This window comes from Fringilla coelebs (genome assembly GCF_963513975.1).
Source record: "Fringilla coelebs genome assembly, chromosome: 25".
Lineage (NCBI taxonomy): Eukaryota > Metazoa > Chordata > Aves > Passeriformes > Fringillidae > Fringilla > Fringilla coelebs.
Window position 1 is genome coordinate 5,434,849 of NC_140051.1, and position 13,935 is coordinate 5,448,783.

A 13,935-nucleotide genomic window follows, 5' to 3' on the forward strand; every position below is an offset into this window, starting at 1 on the left:
GAGCGAAGCAAAGTCTCAGTGGCTGGGGGGGCTGTGTCTGACCCTGTGGAACTACAGCACAGCTGCTTGCTGCTTTTTTGGAATGACAGCTCAAACCTCAGGTCCATTGTGGTCCCTTTTAGCCCTGAAAAGCTTCAGGTGGACCAGGGTGTAAAGGAGCATCCAGATGTTCACACAGCCCCATCCCAAAGCACCATAGGAAACCTCAGGCTGGTGAGATCCCCTGGGAATAACACCAGCCCTGTTATGCAAGGTTTACATCCATCAGGAGGGGAGGAAGGAGGTTAAAAACATACAGAGTTAAGCACCATAAAATTTACACTGTTCAGGTCATAAACACGAGGAGAGAATGAAAATAAAGCCACCACCTTCCAGCCTGGCCCAGGGATGCTGCTGGGACAACAAAGTCCCCACCAGCAAGCCCTGGAGGCATCAGTCCCAGTGCCTCATCGCACCGGTGGTCGTTGCATTGGTAAATCCTTTTGGTCCCGTTCAGCATGAGTGTTGGGGGAGTCCAGGGAGAAGGGAGGTAGGGTTGGTCCCGGGAAGGTGGGGGGAGGCTTCATCTGTGCAATTTAGGGGCATCTCCCTGCCTGTACCACAGATCCATCACAGGTAGGGATGCTCCTCCTCGCTTCCATCTGTCCCCCCAGCTCCCAGCCTCCACCGGTGGTTTCCGTGTCGTTCAGTGGCTTCGAGGTAGATGTTCATTCCCGCTCTGTCTCCAAGCGACCTGGTTGGTAAAAGCCCTCTCTCCCAGGTGCGTGGGGCTGTCCCCACACCCAGGTCCCTTTTTGTTCCCATTTCTTTCTTATTTTTCCCCCTTTTGCTATGTGCTATGGACATCTCCCCCACTCCCAACCTCTGGCACGCAGCCATAGGAACACCATGCCCTTCCTCGCAGGCACCCCTTGACCTGCTCAGCACGGCCTCAAGGTGCAGAAATCCAGCTCCTGCGGCTTCCTCCGAAAATTGCAACTCTCCCGGGGCAGCAGGCGCCCGGTGGGCACCACGCACTTCAACGCCCGTCTCTTGAAACCCCGACCGCAGCTCTTGGAGCAGGAAGACCAGGGTCCAGCTTCCCAGGCCGGGCAGGGCTCCCCGCAGAGCCGCACGTCGGCGGGGCGCTGCGCCGCGTCGCACTCGGCGGCCGGCTGGCCGTAGGAGTCGCGGCAAGCCACCGAGCGCTTCTGCAAGCCGTCGCCGCAGGTGACGGAGCACGCCTCCCAGCCGCCCACCGCCCACCTGTACGAGGGCCGCTTGTAGCTCGGCCTCCCGCCGTCCAGGCGGTTGGACAGGCTGAGGACGCTGTTGTTGAGGTCCGGCGGGGTCTTGCCCTCCTTCTTGTAGGAGGATTTGTCCTCCTTGCTCTCCTTGGGGAGGTAGAAGGAGTAGCGCACGCGGGGAGGGGTCATCTTTCCCACGGAGAGCACCTCCAGAGTCAGGGGTTCCTGGATGGGCTTGAAGGCCTGGAGGCTCTCGACAGCGGTGCCAGTGCCGCTGTAGCGCAGCACGCTGCCCTTGACCATCAGGTCCCTCTCGACGGCCGAGACGATGAAGTGGCCGTTCAGCAGGTACTTGCCCTGCGCGTTCTTCAGCGCCAGGTAGTTGTCGTCGCTGACGAGGCCTTTGTAGCCCCGCTGCCGGATGTCGATGTTGGAGGCGCCCGCGGGGATGACCACCACGAAGTTGTAGCCGTGCCTGAAAGAGAAGAGCGGGCAGGGCAGGACATCAGGCACAGGACACAATGCACAGACCACGCTTCAGATGCAACACGTGGAAAAAAAGCTGTCCAGAACCAGCGAAAGCGCCAAACCTTTGCCCAAGATGCAGGAAAAAGAAAACGCTATGCAAATCAATGTTATTCCAAATATGATAAATATAGGAATCTTCTATTGGGAAAAATGCTTCCCAAGGAGGGATACCACCATGTAAAGAAACACCACACTATGCAAATCAATGTTATTCCAAATATGATAAAGATAGGAATCTTCTTTTGGGAAAAATGCTTCCCAGGTAGGGAAACCACCATGTAAAGAAACACCACACTATGCAAATCAATGTTATTCCAAATATGATATAGAGAGGAATCTTCTATTGAGAAAAATGCTTCCCAGGTAGGGAAACCACCATGTAAAGAAACACCACACTATGCAAATCAATATTATTCCAATTATGATATAGATAGGAATCTTCTATTGTGAAAAATGCTTCCATTGTGAAAAAGGGATTCCCAGGGAGGGAACCATCATGTAAAGATAAAAGTATTAGTAATGATACAACTGCCCAAAATGTCTCTGTAGACAGAACGTTTGGGAAATGTCAGTCAGATCCTATCTGTGACATGGTGCATGGTGCATTACTTCAGCCCTGAGATCCTCCCACCCTATGTTTGTCTTCTTCCTGTGAGGATCATTTTGAATTTCCTCACTGCATTGAGTTTTGTCTAGGCTGATGGCACCCAGTTACAGGAATTTGCTTCAGCCCCTCTGGCTCAACAGCACTCCATCAGCAGAAGTCAACAGGACATTAAATGTGTCCTGCTGCTCCTTCAGAGCCAGCCCAAGAGACTGTGCAGTGATGTGCATGACCACCAACAGATTTGGCTCAGGATGGATTTATCCTGTCACCATCTCCACAACCTTCCTGCATCCCCCACACCAAAACACAGAGCTGGGAGTAGGGGAAGCACACGTGGTAACCAAACACTCACATGGGTTTGGTGAACAAGCCTGAGACCTTCTTGCAGCTCTTGTTGTCTCCTCCACAGACGCTGCACTTGTCAAACTTCTTCTTGGAGCCCAGCTTCCCATCACAGCCTGCCTTGATGCATTTGCCCTGGACACAGACTGAAGTGGAGTCCGGGGAGCAAGGGGTGCCATCCACAACCTGAACCAGGTGAGAAAAACAAGCTGCTGCATTTCCCCCTCACACCTCCCGAGGCCTCCCAGTGCTGTCCATCCCACCCCAATCCATCTGACAGGTCCTGAGGAGATGCCAGCAGGCACCATGTTGCTCTTTGCTCATGTTCTGCTTTGCAGGCAGGATTTTGGGGTCTCTGAGAAGAGACAGATGGGACTGCATCCCTTTTCTCCCATCCACAGAATTTCCTGCCCTTTCCATTGCAGAGAACAAGCTGCACAGTGGACACTGCTAACACCATCCCACTCAGTCCCATGTCTGGATGTCCACCCTGCCCTGCCTGTTGCTTCCCCAGTACCCTCCTTTATCCCAGGACTACAGGAATATGCCAGAGGCACCTTTATAACAGGTAAAAATGACATCTTTCAGAGGAAGACCCTCCATGGACCAGCTCCAGCACCAAGCTGATTCATACCACACTGGTGGTACCTCACCTAAAACCATCCACCCGCCAGACAAGGAAAGTCTATTCATCTCCAGGGGCACTGGAGCCATCCCACAGTCCAGGCACTGACCCTGGGGGTCTCTCACCAACCTTGGGTGCCAGCACATAGAAGTAGCCGGTGCCGTTGGCCCGGCAGATGAGCTTGCACTTATCCCGGGGCGAGACACCGGAGTATTTGGGAACCCAGGAGACGGAGGCAGTCAGGCGGTTCGTGCTGTGACTGTAGCCATTGAAAGCCTCACACTGCTCCTCTCGGAAGCTCTTCCCTGGCACTGAAAATAACAGGGAGGTGGTGTTGGGCACCAGCCTGCACCTCCAGCTTTCGTTTTCTGGGGGTGTCACAGGCCGAGCCGCGCCCCGGCCCTTACCTGCAGCAGCGCAGGGCTCCAGGTTGCAGGAGCGGTACTTGACGCGGATGCCCTCGCAGTAGGAGCCCCCGTTGGCCGGCACGGGGTCGGTGCATTCCCGCCTGGCCAGCTGCACCCCGCCGCCACAGCTCCGCGAGCACGGCCCGTACGGCGCCCACCTGGCCCAGCCGCCGTCCACCTGCAGGGAGGGACAGCCTGAGGGGCTGCACGCCCACCATCCCCACACCTGGAGCCATCCCTGCACGAGAAAACCTCCAACCACTGCACACCCATCATCCCCACACCTGGAGCCATCTCTGCACAAGGACAACCACTGCACACCCATCATCCCCACACCTGGAGCTACCCCTGCACAAGGAAAACCTCCAACCACTGCACACCCATCATCTCCATACTGGGAGCCATTCCTGCAGAAGGAAAACCTCCAACCACTGCACGCCCATCATCCCCACACCTGGAGCCATCCCTGCACAAGGAAACCTCCAACCACTGCACACCCATCATCCCCACACCTGGAGCCATCCCTGCACAAGGAAACCTCCAACCACGCACGCCCATCATCCCCACACCTGGAGCCATCCCTGCACAAGGAAAACCTCCAACCACTGCACGCCCATCATCCCCACACCTGGAGCCATCCCTGCACAAGGAAACCTCCAACCACGCACGCCCATCATCCCCACACCTGGAGCCATCCCTGCACAAGGAAAACCTCCAACCACTGCACACCCATCATCTCCATACTGGGAGCCGTCCCTGCACAAGGAAACCTCCAACCACTGCACACCCATCACCTCCACACTTGAGCCATCTCTGCACAAGGAAACCTCCAACCACGCACACCCATCATCCCTACACCTGGAGCCATCCCTGCACGAGGAAAACCTCCACCCCTGCATATCCATCATCTCCACACCTGAAGCCATCCCTGCACGAGGAAAACCTCCAACCACTGCACACCCATCATCCCCACACCTGAAGCCATCCCTGCACGAGGAAAACCTCCAACCACTGCACACCCATCATCCCCACACTGGGAGCCATCCCTGCACAAGGAAACCTCCAACCACTGCACACCCATCATCCCCACACTGGGAGCCATCCCTGCACAAGGAAACCTCCAACCACTGCACACCCATCATCTCCACACGTCTCAAAGAAACCTCCAACCACCCACAAACAGAATCACATACTCACAGAATAATGAGATTGGAAGAGACCTCTAAGATCATCGAGTCCAACCTATGCCCTAACACCTCAACTGGACTGTAGCACCAAGTGCCATGTCCAGGCTTTTTTTAAACACATCCAGAGATAGTGATTCTCCCACCTCCCTGGGGAGAACCTTCCAATACTTTATTATTCTTTTGGTGAAAAATTTCTTCCTAATATCCAACCTACACCTTCCCTGACGAAGCTGGAGACTGTGTCCTCTGATTCTGTCAGTGCTGCCTGGTGGAAGAGACTGACCCCACCTGTCTGCAGCCTCCCTTCAGAAAGGTGTAGAAAGCAGTAAGGTCACCTTCCTGGCGAGGGGACCTTCCTGGTAAGGGGAACCGAGGTGTGGATGCTGATCTCTTCTCTGTGGTGACCAGTGAGAGATCCCAAGGGAGTGGTCTGAAGTCGTGTCAGGGGAGGGTTAGGTTGGATATCAGGAAAAGGTTCTTCCCCCAGAGGGTGCTGGGGCACCGAACAGGCTCCCAGGAAAGCGGTCACAGTCCCAAGCCTGACAGAGCTCAAGAAGCATTTGGACAATCCTCTCAGGTGTGTGGTGTGACCCTTGGGACTAGTCCTGAGCAGGGCCAGTAGCTGGACTCAAAGATCCTTGTGGGTCCCTTCCAAAACAGCAAATTCTGTGAAACTTGCCCAGGGCTGGCTGGAGCAGAGCAGCATCCTCACTCCTTGATACCCAGGGGATCTCCTGCTCTTTCCACATCAGTATCCCCATGCTGGGTCTCCACCATCAGGAGATGGGGGACATCTCTGCCAGCACCTGCTCAGAGTGACTCTGTGGGGTGCTTTTGGGGCTCCCAGGACAGGCATCCATCCTGTACTCACTGAGTCACCCTGATTTTGGGCTCCCAGCAGAGGCACTCACCCTGTACTCACTGAGTGACCCTGATTTTGGGCTCCCAGCAGAGGCACTCACCCTGCACTCCCTGAGTGGGGTGTTCTTGGGCTCCCAGCACAGGCATTCACCCTGCACTCCCTGAGTGGGGTGTTTTTGCATTCCCAGCACAGGCACTCACCCTGCACTCACTGAGTGGGGTGTTCTTGGGCTCCCAGCAGAGGCACTCACCCTGCACTCCCTGAGTGGGGTATTTTTGCATTCCCAGCAGAAGCACTCACCCTGCACTCCCTGAGTGACCCGTTTTTGCACTCCCAGCACAGGCACTCACCCTGCACTCCCTGAGTGGGGTGTTTTTGGGCTCCCAGCACAGGCACTCACCCTGCACTCCCTGAGTGACTTGTTTTTGGGCTCCCAGCAGAGGCACTCACCCTGCCCTCACTGAGTGACCCGTTTTTGCACTCCCAGCAAGAGGCACTCACCCTGTACTTGCTGACGTTGTGCCTCTCCACGCAGGCTCCCTTGAGGCAGAAGCGCCCGTCGCCGCAGGCGGTGCCGTCGGCCCAGGGGAAGTGCCGGGTCTGGCACACGATCTGCCCACGGGCCTTGCCCGTGCACCACAGCTTGGCACAGTACTGCATGTAGGGGCAGGGCTTGGAGCCCACCCCGAAGGCCAGCTCGCACTGCTGGTTCAGGCTGTAGCTCGTCCCCGGCAGGTCCTCGGGCAGAGGGATGGGTTTGGCAGGCTGGTCCAGCAGACAGTCCCCTGCAGGAGTGGGAGAGGGGGTCTGTCAGGTCCTGGGGGTTGTCAGGGCCAGAGTGGGGAGGGAAAGCACTGCTGCAGGGAGATGGAGGAGAGATTGGGCCAAAGCTACCCCAGGGATGCCCTTGATCTTGGCTGTATCCCAGATGCAGATGATTCCATCTCCTGGTGATGCCTTGGAGCTGTGCCAGCAGCCTGAGTGCAGATGTCACTGCTGGGGACACCCAGGAGGTCTGGAAGCTACAGAAACCTCCCATTTCCTCCCAAATTTGTTTACATACTGAAGAGCTCTACAGCCAGCCATCTTTTCCCAGTAATCACCTGCAGGGCTGGACCCTGTTCCCAGGGGACAAGGACACGGGCAGGGGGTGAGGGGCACAGCAGGGCTCACCGTGGCCACTGTCCAGGAAGTCAGTGATGATGGCAGCACTGCAGGCTGACCAGGGGTTGGCACGGTCGATCTGGATGAGGGTGGGGGACATCATGTGGTTGGTCTTCAGCCGGCCAAAGACCTCCTCACAGGCCTTCACGTTGTCGTGGGGCATGTTGAACACGTGGCCTGGGGGTGGGATAAGGAGGCAGCATAAATAACCCAGCACAGCACGAGAGCAGGAGCCCCCCCAGCTTCTTTCAGCGGAGACTGAGACGTGGAGTGGGGCAAACCCTTGCAAGGATTGCAGTGTGGGCAGCCCAGAAGAGTCAGCAAACATTCCAGCCCTCTCCCTCCCGGATGCCTCGTGCACATGGAAAGCTCATGGAAAAGGAAGGGCAAGGGAAATTGGGAAGGGAAGGTGACAGGTGACTCCAGCACTTGCCCCGCTGTCTCCTCCTTCCCAGAGGCAGGTGTGGCCTCTGCCTGTTATCTCAGGACTCCTGAATCCTGAAACCCAGCTGTGGTAGCAACCACAAAGCTCCTTCAGCTCCCTCAGCAGCCCTTTCCCACCTGGCTCAGGGGGAAAGGCAGAGATTCCCTATCACCAGGTACCACCTATTGCCTCATCTCCCACAGGCCAAAACCAGGGCTGTTCTGAAGCCTGGCAGCCCCTGGACCTGCTCCTGAGAGGAAGAGGAGAGCTGGGAGCCTTACCCAGCTCGTGGGCGGTGGTGAAGGCCGAGGGCAGCCCGTCGTCCTCGATGACGGAGCAGCTGCGCTTGGGGTCACACATGGTGCCCACGTCTGCCATCCCCAGCGTGTCACAGGTGGTGGCACCACACAGGTCCTGCCAGGCACAGAGGGAAGGGGTCAGTCCTGGGGACAGCACAGGTGTCACCATTCCCCTTCCCCACCTCATCCCTGGCCCCCCACGGGGAGCTCCTGATGGGAAGAAAGCCCAAAGGGATGGGAACCACACCGGGATACAGAGGCAGGAAACTCAGTCCTGACCCAGCCCAGGCTGCAACCGTGTGTTTGCACTTAACCCCAGCACCAGGGGTGTGTGTAGCAGCATCCTGCCCTGCTTTCAGCAACAGCTTTTCCTACCCAAACAGCTCCTCTGGCCAGGGTGGAGCTGGTTTTGTCACGGACGAGCCAGTCGGGTTTCCTTGGTCTTAAGTGTGAGCTCAAGGGCTAGACCCAGCTGGGTGGATGGGAACACATCTGGCCTTGGACTCAGGGCTGAGCCACTCCTCAATCTCATTTCTCAGCTTCTTCCAAGGAATAAGAAAGTCCTGGACCAGGTCCAGAAGTTTCCAAGGGTAAAGAAGGTGCTCCTGCCTGTCCAAGACACTCCGCAGCCATCCTTCAAGGAGCAACCAAGCCCAGCTGACCAAAGGAGGAAGCAGCCCAGGAGGAAGCAGCCCAGGAGGAAGCAGCCCAGGCTTCTACCCCCAAGACAGCCAGATGTTGCCAGGAGAGAGGCTGGGAAGGGTCTCATCATGGGCAGATCTGCCCTTCCCCAGGTGCTTGTGCTAAAAAAAGTCCATTTAAGACACACTGATGCTGCAGCCTGGCAGTAACCTTGTCCCAGGTGCTCCCTTCCCCTGCTGGGTGTGTTTTGAGTTTGGGAGGGCTGGAGCATCCTCCCCTCCCTCGGGGCTGCCCCAGAGCTGCCAGGGAGGCCATGCAGCGGGCACGGAGCTGTTTTCCACATGAAAAGAAAAGTGAGGGACTCGCTGGGCGCTCCCATGCTATAAATAAGTGTGATTCATGCTCAGCACTCGCCCAGCCAAAGCGCCTGGGTTGCTCAAAATCCTGCAGGAGCTGCTCTGCCAATATTTCCAGCAAGGTTTCCAAGCTGCAGGCATTCCCGCGCAGGCAGGTTCAGCCGTGGGTAAATCACAGCCCCGATGACTTCAGAGAGCCCCAGCCAGGGCTGAGATGGTTTTAACAGGAGACCTGGGGCCAGCAGTGTGGAGGCACAGGCAAGACCAGGATCTCCAGAGAGGTGACGTGAAGAAACGTCTGGGTCTGCTCTGGTGGTGGAAAACCCCGTCACACAACGGAGTTCAGCGCTTTGCCCTGCAATTTTCCTGCTGCATCCCAGGAGAAGAGGTGGCAGCCCCACCTTGCACTGGCAGTGCCACCACTGCTGGGCACAGGTTGATTAATGGTGCTGACAAGCCCAGGGGCAGAGTCCCAGTCCCAAAACACCACCAAGACCCGGTGGTATCAGCACCCTGAGCCAGCCCAGGGCTGCAGCCTGCCCAGGAGCCCCTGCCCGTGCTCTGACCAGCACTGGGGGTTTGGGGGCGAGGATGGGGCATGGGGAGGAATGCCCCAGCCTCACAGCTCCCTGCTCAGTGCTCTTTGAAGAGCTCTCAGTGCTCGTTGAAGAGTTCTTTCCTCGCCAGCACAGCGAGCTTTGGCTCCCAGCCCAACACCTGCACTGACACACTGACCCACTTCCCGCTCTGAGCCTCGCTGGGATCCACCACCAGCAGCTCTCCGGGGGCTTTTCCCTCACTCCTCCCCACACCTCCTCAGGACAGCCTGGGCATGCCAGGCAGCATCTCTGGCCTTAATGACAGGTCCTGATCCCCCACCCGAACACCTCCTTCAGCCTTGCCAGCGTTGAGGGAGCCTTGCCAGGAGGGGAGCAGAGAGAAATGGAAGAGGTTTAGGGTGGGAAGGCACCGTGCAAGGAGCCAGCTCTGCCTTTGCTCTCTGTCACTGCTATCCCCCCTGCTGGCACAGGTACAGGGAGGGGGCTGCAGGCAACCTGCTCAGTGCATCAGCACTCTCCTGCCAGCCTGACCTTCCTGACCTTCCTGACCTCCCAAGGCTTTTCATCATCCCTTGGGAACTTCTCAAGACGTTCCACAGGTCAGTCAGGGGGATCCTCGTGCATTAATTCACCTACTCAGAGTCATAAGCACTCTCCCTGCCACAGAGGCTTCCTGTGTGCATACAAAGCAACTCCAAAAAGCTGAGGCTTGAGCTGCAGTTTCCAAATTCCCCCACGTGCTAGGCTGCAGCCAGATCTTCCTTCATGCAACTTCCCTTTGGTTTTACAGCAAAGCAAAGATGTGCAGCAGATATTTGCCAGTGTGACACCGAGGTCCAGGAGGGGTGGGGAGGATGGACAAGCCCCTTGTCATGGTGTGCAGGGATATTTCCAGAAGGGCAGCTGAAGGCTGGATGCTCTGCAGGACCCTCCAACAAGCAGTGGCTCAGGCAGGAAGGGAATCTGCACCCACCAGCTGATCAGGACTGAGCTTCCCAAAGGCAAATCCATCATTCAGCGTTGCAAGGGAGCAAATCCAAGCAGTAAAAGAGAGCCCCATTCGTCAGCAGCTCATCATCACAGTGAAAACTGCCTATCAACCAGCCTGGAGGTGAAATTTAAGTCGGGGGCTTATGTAACAGCTTTTTGGCAGGAAGATAAGCTTCAGGATGTCAGGGGACCACAGATGGATGCACTCAAGGAAGGCAGATGTCTCCCTGACCATGTGCCTTTGCACTGAGCTTGCTTTGGGATTTCAGGAATGGATGGTTTAGCAATGTATAAAAAATGCAGCCCAGACGTGATCCACATCTTTTGAATGGCTGGGACCGACTCTGTCCCACGTGCAGCTCCAGTGACCTCACGGGGCTTCCACCAGAGGTGGAGCTGCCTCGTCCCTGCAGAGGTGTCAGCAGTGTCCTCCTCTGTGAGCTGCTCCAGCAGCCTGGCCTTCCATCCTGTCTGTGCTCCCAGAGGATCTACAGCTGGCCGGGAGTGGGGAGGACAAGAAGACACACAGGACAAGATCCTACACGTCCTGCACAGCTCAGATCTGCTCCAGCCCTCGCTGAGCCCAGGCTAGGGACAGCTGAACTGAGCTGGATGCTATATCCTTCCCACCCACCACAAGTGCTTGACCTGGAAAAATATTTTGGGAATGGTCTCCCTGCTTGCTGAGGGGAATTCCTCACCTGTCCCTAATCCAAAAACATCTGGGCAGGGATAGTGGAAGGAGAAAATGCGAGGAGCCTTTTCTGCCAAAGCCTGCTACAGCCAAGATAAGACGTGACTGTCCCCGCCAAGCTGGGCTCATCCTCCTCCCATCCCATCAGGGATTTTGGGATGCAGGCACTGGACTGATGTCCACACTGAGACAGGACTGCAGGGAGGGAGGAACAATGGGCAGAGGCTGTGGGAGCTTCAGTGTCACCCAGTTTGTGGGGGTGGGAGGATGCAGAGCTCATCCCACACGCCACATCACCACGGAGCCACGCCAAAGGCAGCTCCGAGCCTCTCGCCCACCACAGGGATGCAGCCAGCCCACGGCAGTGGTGGCAGTGACTCTCTGCTCTCCCCCACTCGAGGGCTGTAGTGCTGGCTCAATCTCTGGTGCTTCACTTCCAGCCCTGAACCGGGTCCATGCAGCGCAGCCAGTGCCGAGGAGAGGTCCAGGTTCTCAGGAGAACCTCACGCATGAGTCAGAGGAAGCAGGGAGAGGTTTTTTCTTGGCAGGTGGCACTGTGAGCTCTTCCCAGCTGGGGAGGGGGAACAGGACCATGCTCCTCCTCTTCTGGGCTCAGACCTCTCATTTCAGGGTGCACGCCAGAGCCACAGGGCCCTCGCTGCCAAGCTCCTGCATGGAGGCAGGAGATAGAGCAGCAGGTTTCTGCCCGTGGGGCACCTTGCCTTTGGACACCTCCCGGCCTCACTCACCCCGTGGCAGGGATTTTTCCAGGCTGCTAGCCAAAACCTGCCCAGGGGACAGCAAGGGCTGGCCCAAGTCGGCTTGCTCCATGCCTCTGCATCCCCCACCCAGCATCTGAGAGTGGAGATCCCTGGGAAAGAGGGACAGGCACAGGCACAACCTCCCCCGTCACACACACAGGTGGCAGAACGCCTCAGCCCAGGGCAGGGCTCTGTGCCAGGGGAGAGCAGCTCCTCGGGCCCCCCCTGCACCCACCTGCTTGGTGAAGAGGATGGCGGTGTCCCAGTACTCGGGGTGCTTGTCGCTGACCTTGTTCCACTTCTTCTGCCAGGCGCAGAAGTTGCGGAGGGTGAGGGCGGCATTGCTGGTGACTTTGGGCCCCTTGTCATCCTGCCCGATGAGGAGGAACTTGACCACGGAGATCTGGATGGGGTTACGGATGCTGGGGTGTTTGTAGAGACGGGCGGCCGTGGCCATCAGGGTGAGCAGGTAGTGCTGCAGGTCATCCCCGTGGAACTTCACCATCGACTCGTCGGCCACCACCAAGGTCTCCACGTAGCGCGGGACCGAGGCGAAGCGCTTGGCGCGGCCGCCTTTCCCCCCCGCACGCCCCCGGTACTTGTCGAGCGCCTGCAGCACGCCGGGGGTGAGCCCGGAGCCCACGGCGCAGCGGGACGCTCCGGCCCCGACGGGGCGGCCGGGGCTGCGGCGCTGCAGGCGATGGAGCCCGCCGGCCGCGCCCCCCGGCACCGGGCTGATCATGTACTCGGCTCCCCGGTAGCCGAAAGCCCCCCGGAGCCCCCCGCAAAGGCTGAGGGCGGCGAAGGACTCGCGGTCGGCGTTGACATCCCCCGAATAGAAGCAGTGGCGGAGAGCGGGCAGCGGGCGGGCGGCCGCCCCCAGGTAGTGGGCGGCGAAGGCGGGCGCGATGAACCGGGCGTCGGGGGAGAGGTGGAGGTAGAAATCCTCCCCGAAAGCCGAGAGCTGGATCACCACCGCCTGCCCCCCGCGCGGGGGCTCGGCCGGGCCCCCCCTGAAATAAGCGGGCCCGTTGATGTCGGGGTCCAGGCGCAGCGGGGTGACCAGCGCGGAGTCGGGGTCCGGGGGCGCCCCCGCGCTCAGGCGCAGCCCCGGCGCGCCCAGCAGCAGCAGCGGCAGCAGCGGCAGCATCGTCCCGGCGGGCTCAGGCCGGCCGCATCGGGGTTCGGGGGAGGCGCGGGGGGGGAGAAAGCAGCACCCGGCCCCCCCCTTCCTCCCTCCCTCCCTCCTCCTCCTCCTCCTGGACCCGCGGAGGCTGGAAGAGCGGAGCGGCCCCGCCGGTACCTGCTTTGCGGGGCGCACCGCGCTTTTATAGCGCGGCAGCGGGGCGCGGCTTGGCCCCGCCGCAGCCACTCCGGGGCGGGGGCCGGGGCCGAGCGGGGCCGAGCGGGGCCGGCGGAGGAGCCGAGCGGAGCCGGGAGAGAGCCGCGCTCCGCCCGGGGCTGCCGCCGCCTCCCCGGGGCGGAGCGGGGTGGGGGCGCGGCACCGCCGGGAGGACGGGAGGGGATGGAACGATGGGGTGGGATGTGGGTTTGAGATGCGGTGGGATTGAGGGTGGGATGAGATAGGGTGAGACGGACGGGATTGAGGAGTGGGATAGGACTGTGTGGGATGGAATGGGATGCTGGCGTTGGAACAGGATGGAATAAAGGGTGGGGTGGAATGGGATAGAGTGAGTTGAGATGGGACAGGATAACGGGTGGGATGGGACAGGATGGGTTGGGAATGGAATGAGGTGGGACAGGATAGGATTGGGGTGTTGGATGGGATGGAGTGGAAGGAGACCCTGTTCACTTTTTTTCCTGCAGCAAAGAGGGAAACTCTGCAGCCCCCAGGGATGCTCCCACCCACCAGGCTCCCTCCTGCCACTCTCCAGTTTTTCTGCACCCTACTCTAAGTGAAGGGATGGAGCTCTGTGACCCCGCAGGGAGAGGGCCTCTGGTGTGCACAGGGGTGTGCAGGGAAGATAAAAGGTCATAGAATCATTGAGTCATGGAACGGTTTGGGTTGGAAAGGACCTTTAAAGGTCAGCTATTCCAGCCCTCCATCCTCTGCTCCGTGCTGGTATTTGGGCCAGTTCAGTGGAGTGGGGAACCCGCTATTTGACAGCAGAGGCCTTCGTTCCCAGATTTATTCAGGAAGATAAATGTTTTCCACAGCCCAGGGATGTCTAGCACCGAGATCTGGGCTGTGCCCCTCTGTGCACCTCCAGACCTGCCACCCCAGTGTCACACTGTCCCAA

At 58.6% G+C, this 13,935-nt stretch overlaps 1 protein-coding gene across 1 annotated transcript; it reads right to left on the minus strand.

The window, feature by feature from the left end:
• Window positions 1-920: 920 nt before the first annotated feature.
• On the minus strand, window positions 921-12,824 carry ADAMTS15 (ADAM metallopeptidase with thrombospondin type 1 motif 15; the record flags this gene model as incomplete). The annotated part of the gene is made up of 8 exons (XM_084221578.1): window positions 921-1,701; window positions 2,714-2,889; window positions 3,458-3,639; window positions 3,736-3,913; window positions 6,286-6,569; window positions 6,958-7,125; window positions 7,654-7,786; window positions 11,910-12,824. The coding sequence occupies 8 exons, from the start codon at window positions 12,822-12,824 to the stop codon at window positions 921-923; spliced, it is 2,817 nt and encodes a 938-aa protein (XP_084077704.1).
• Window positions 12,825-13,935: the final 1,111 nt, after the last annotated feature.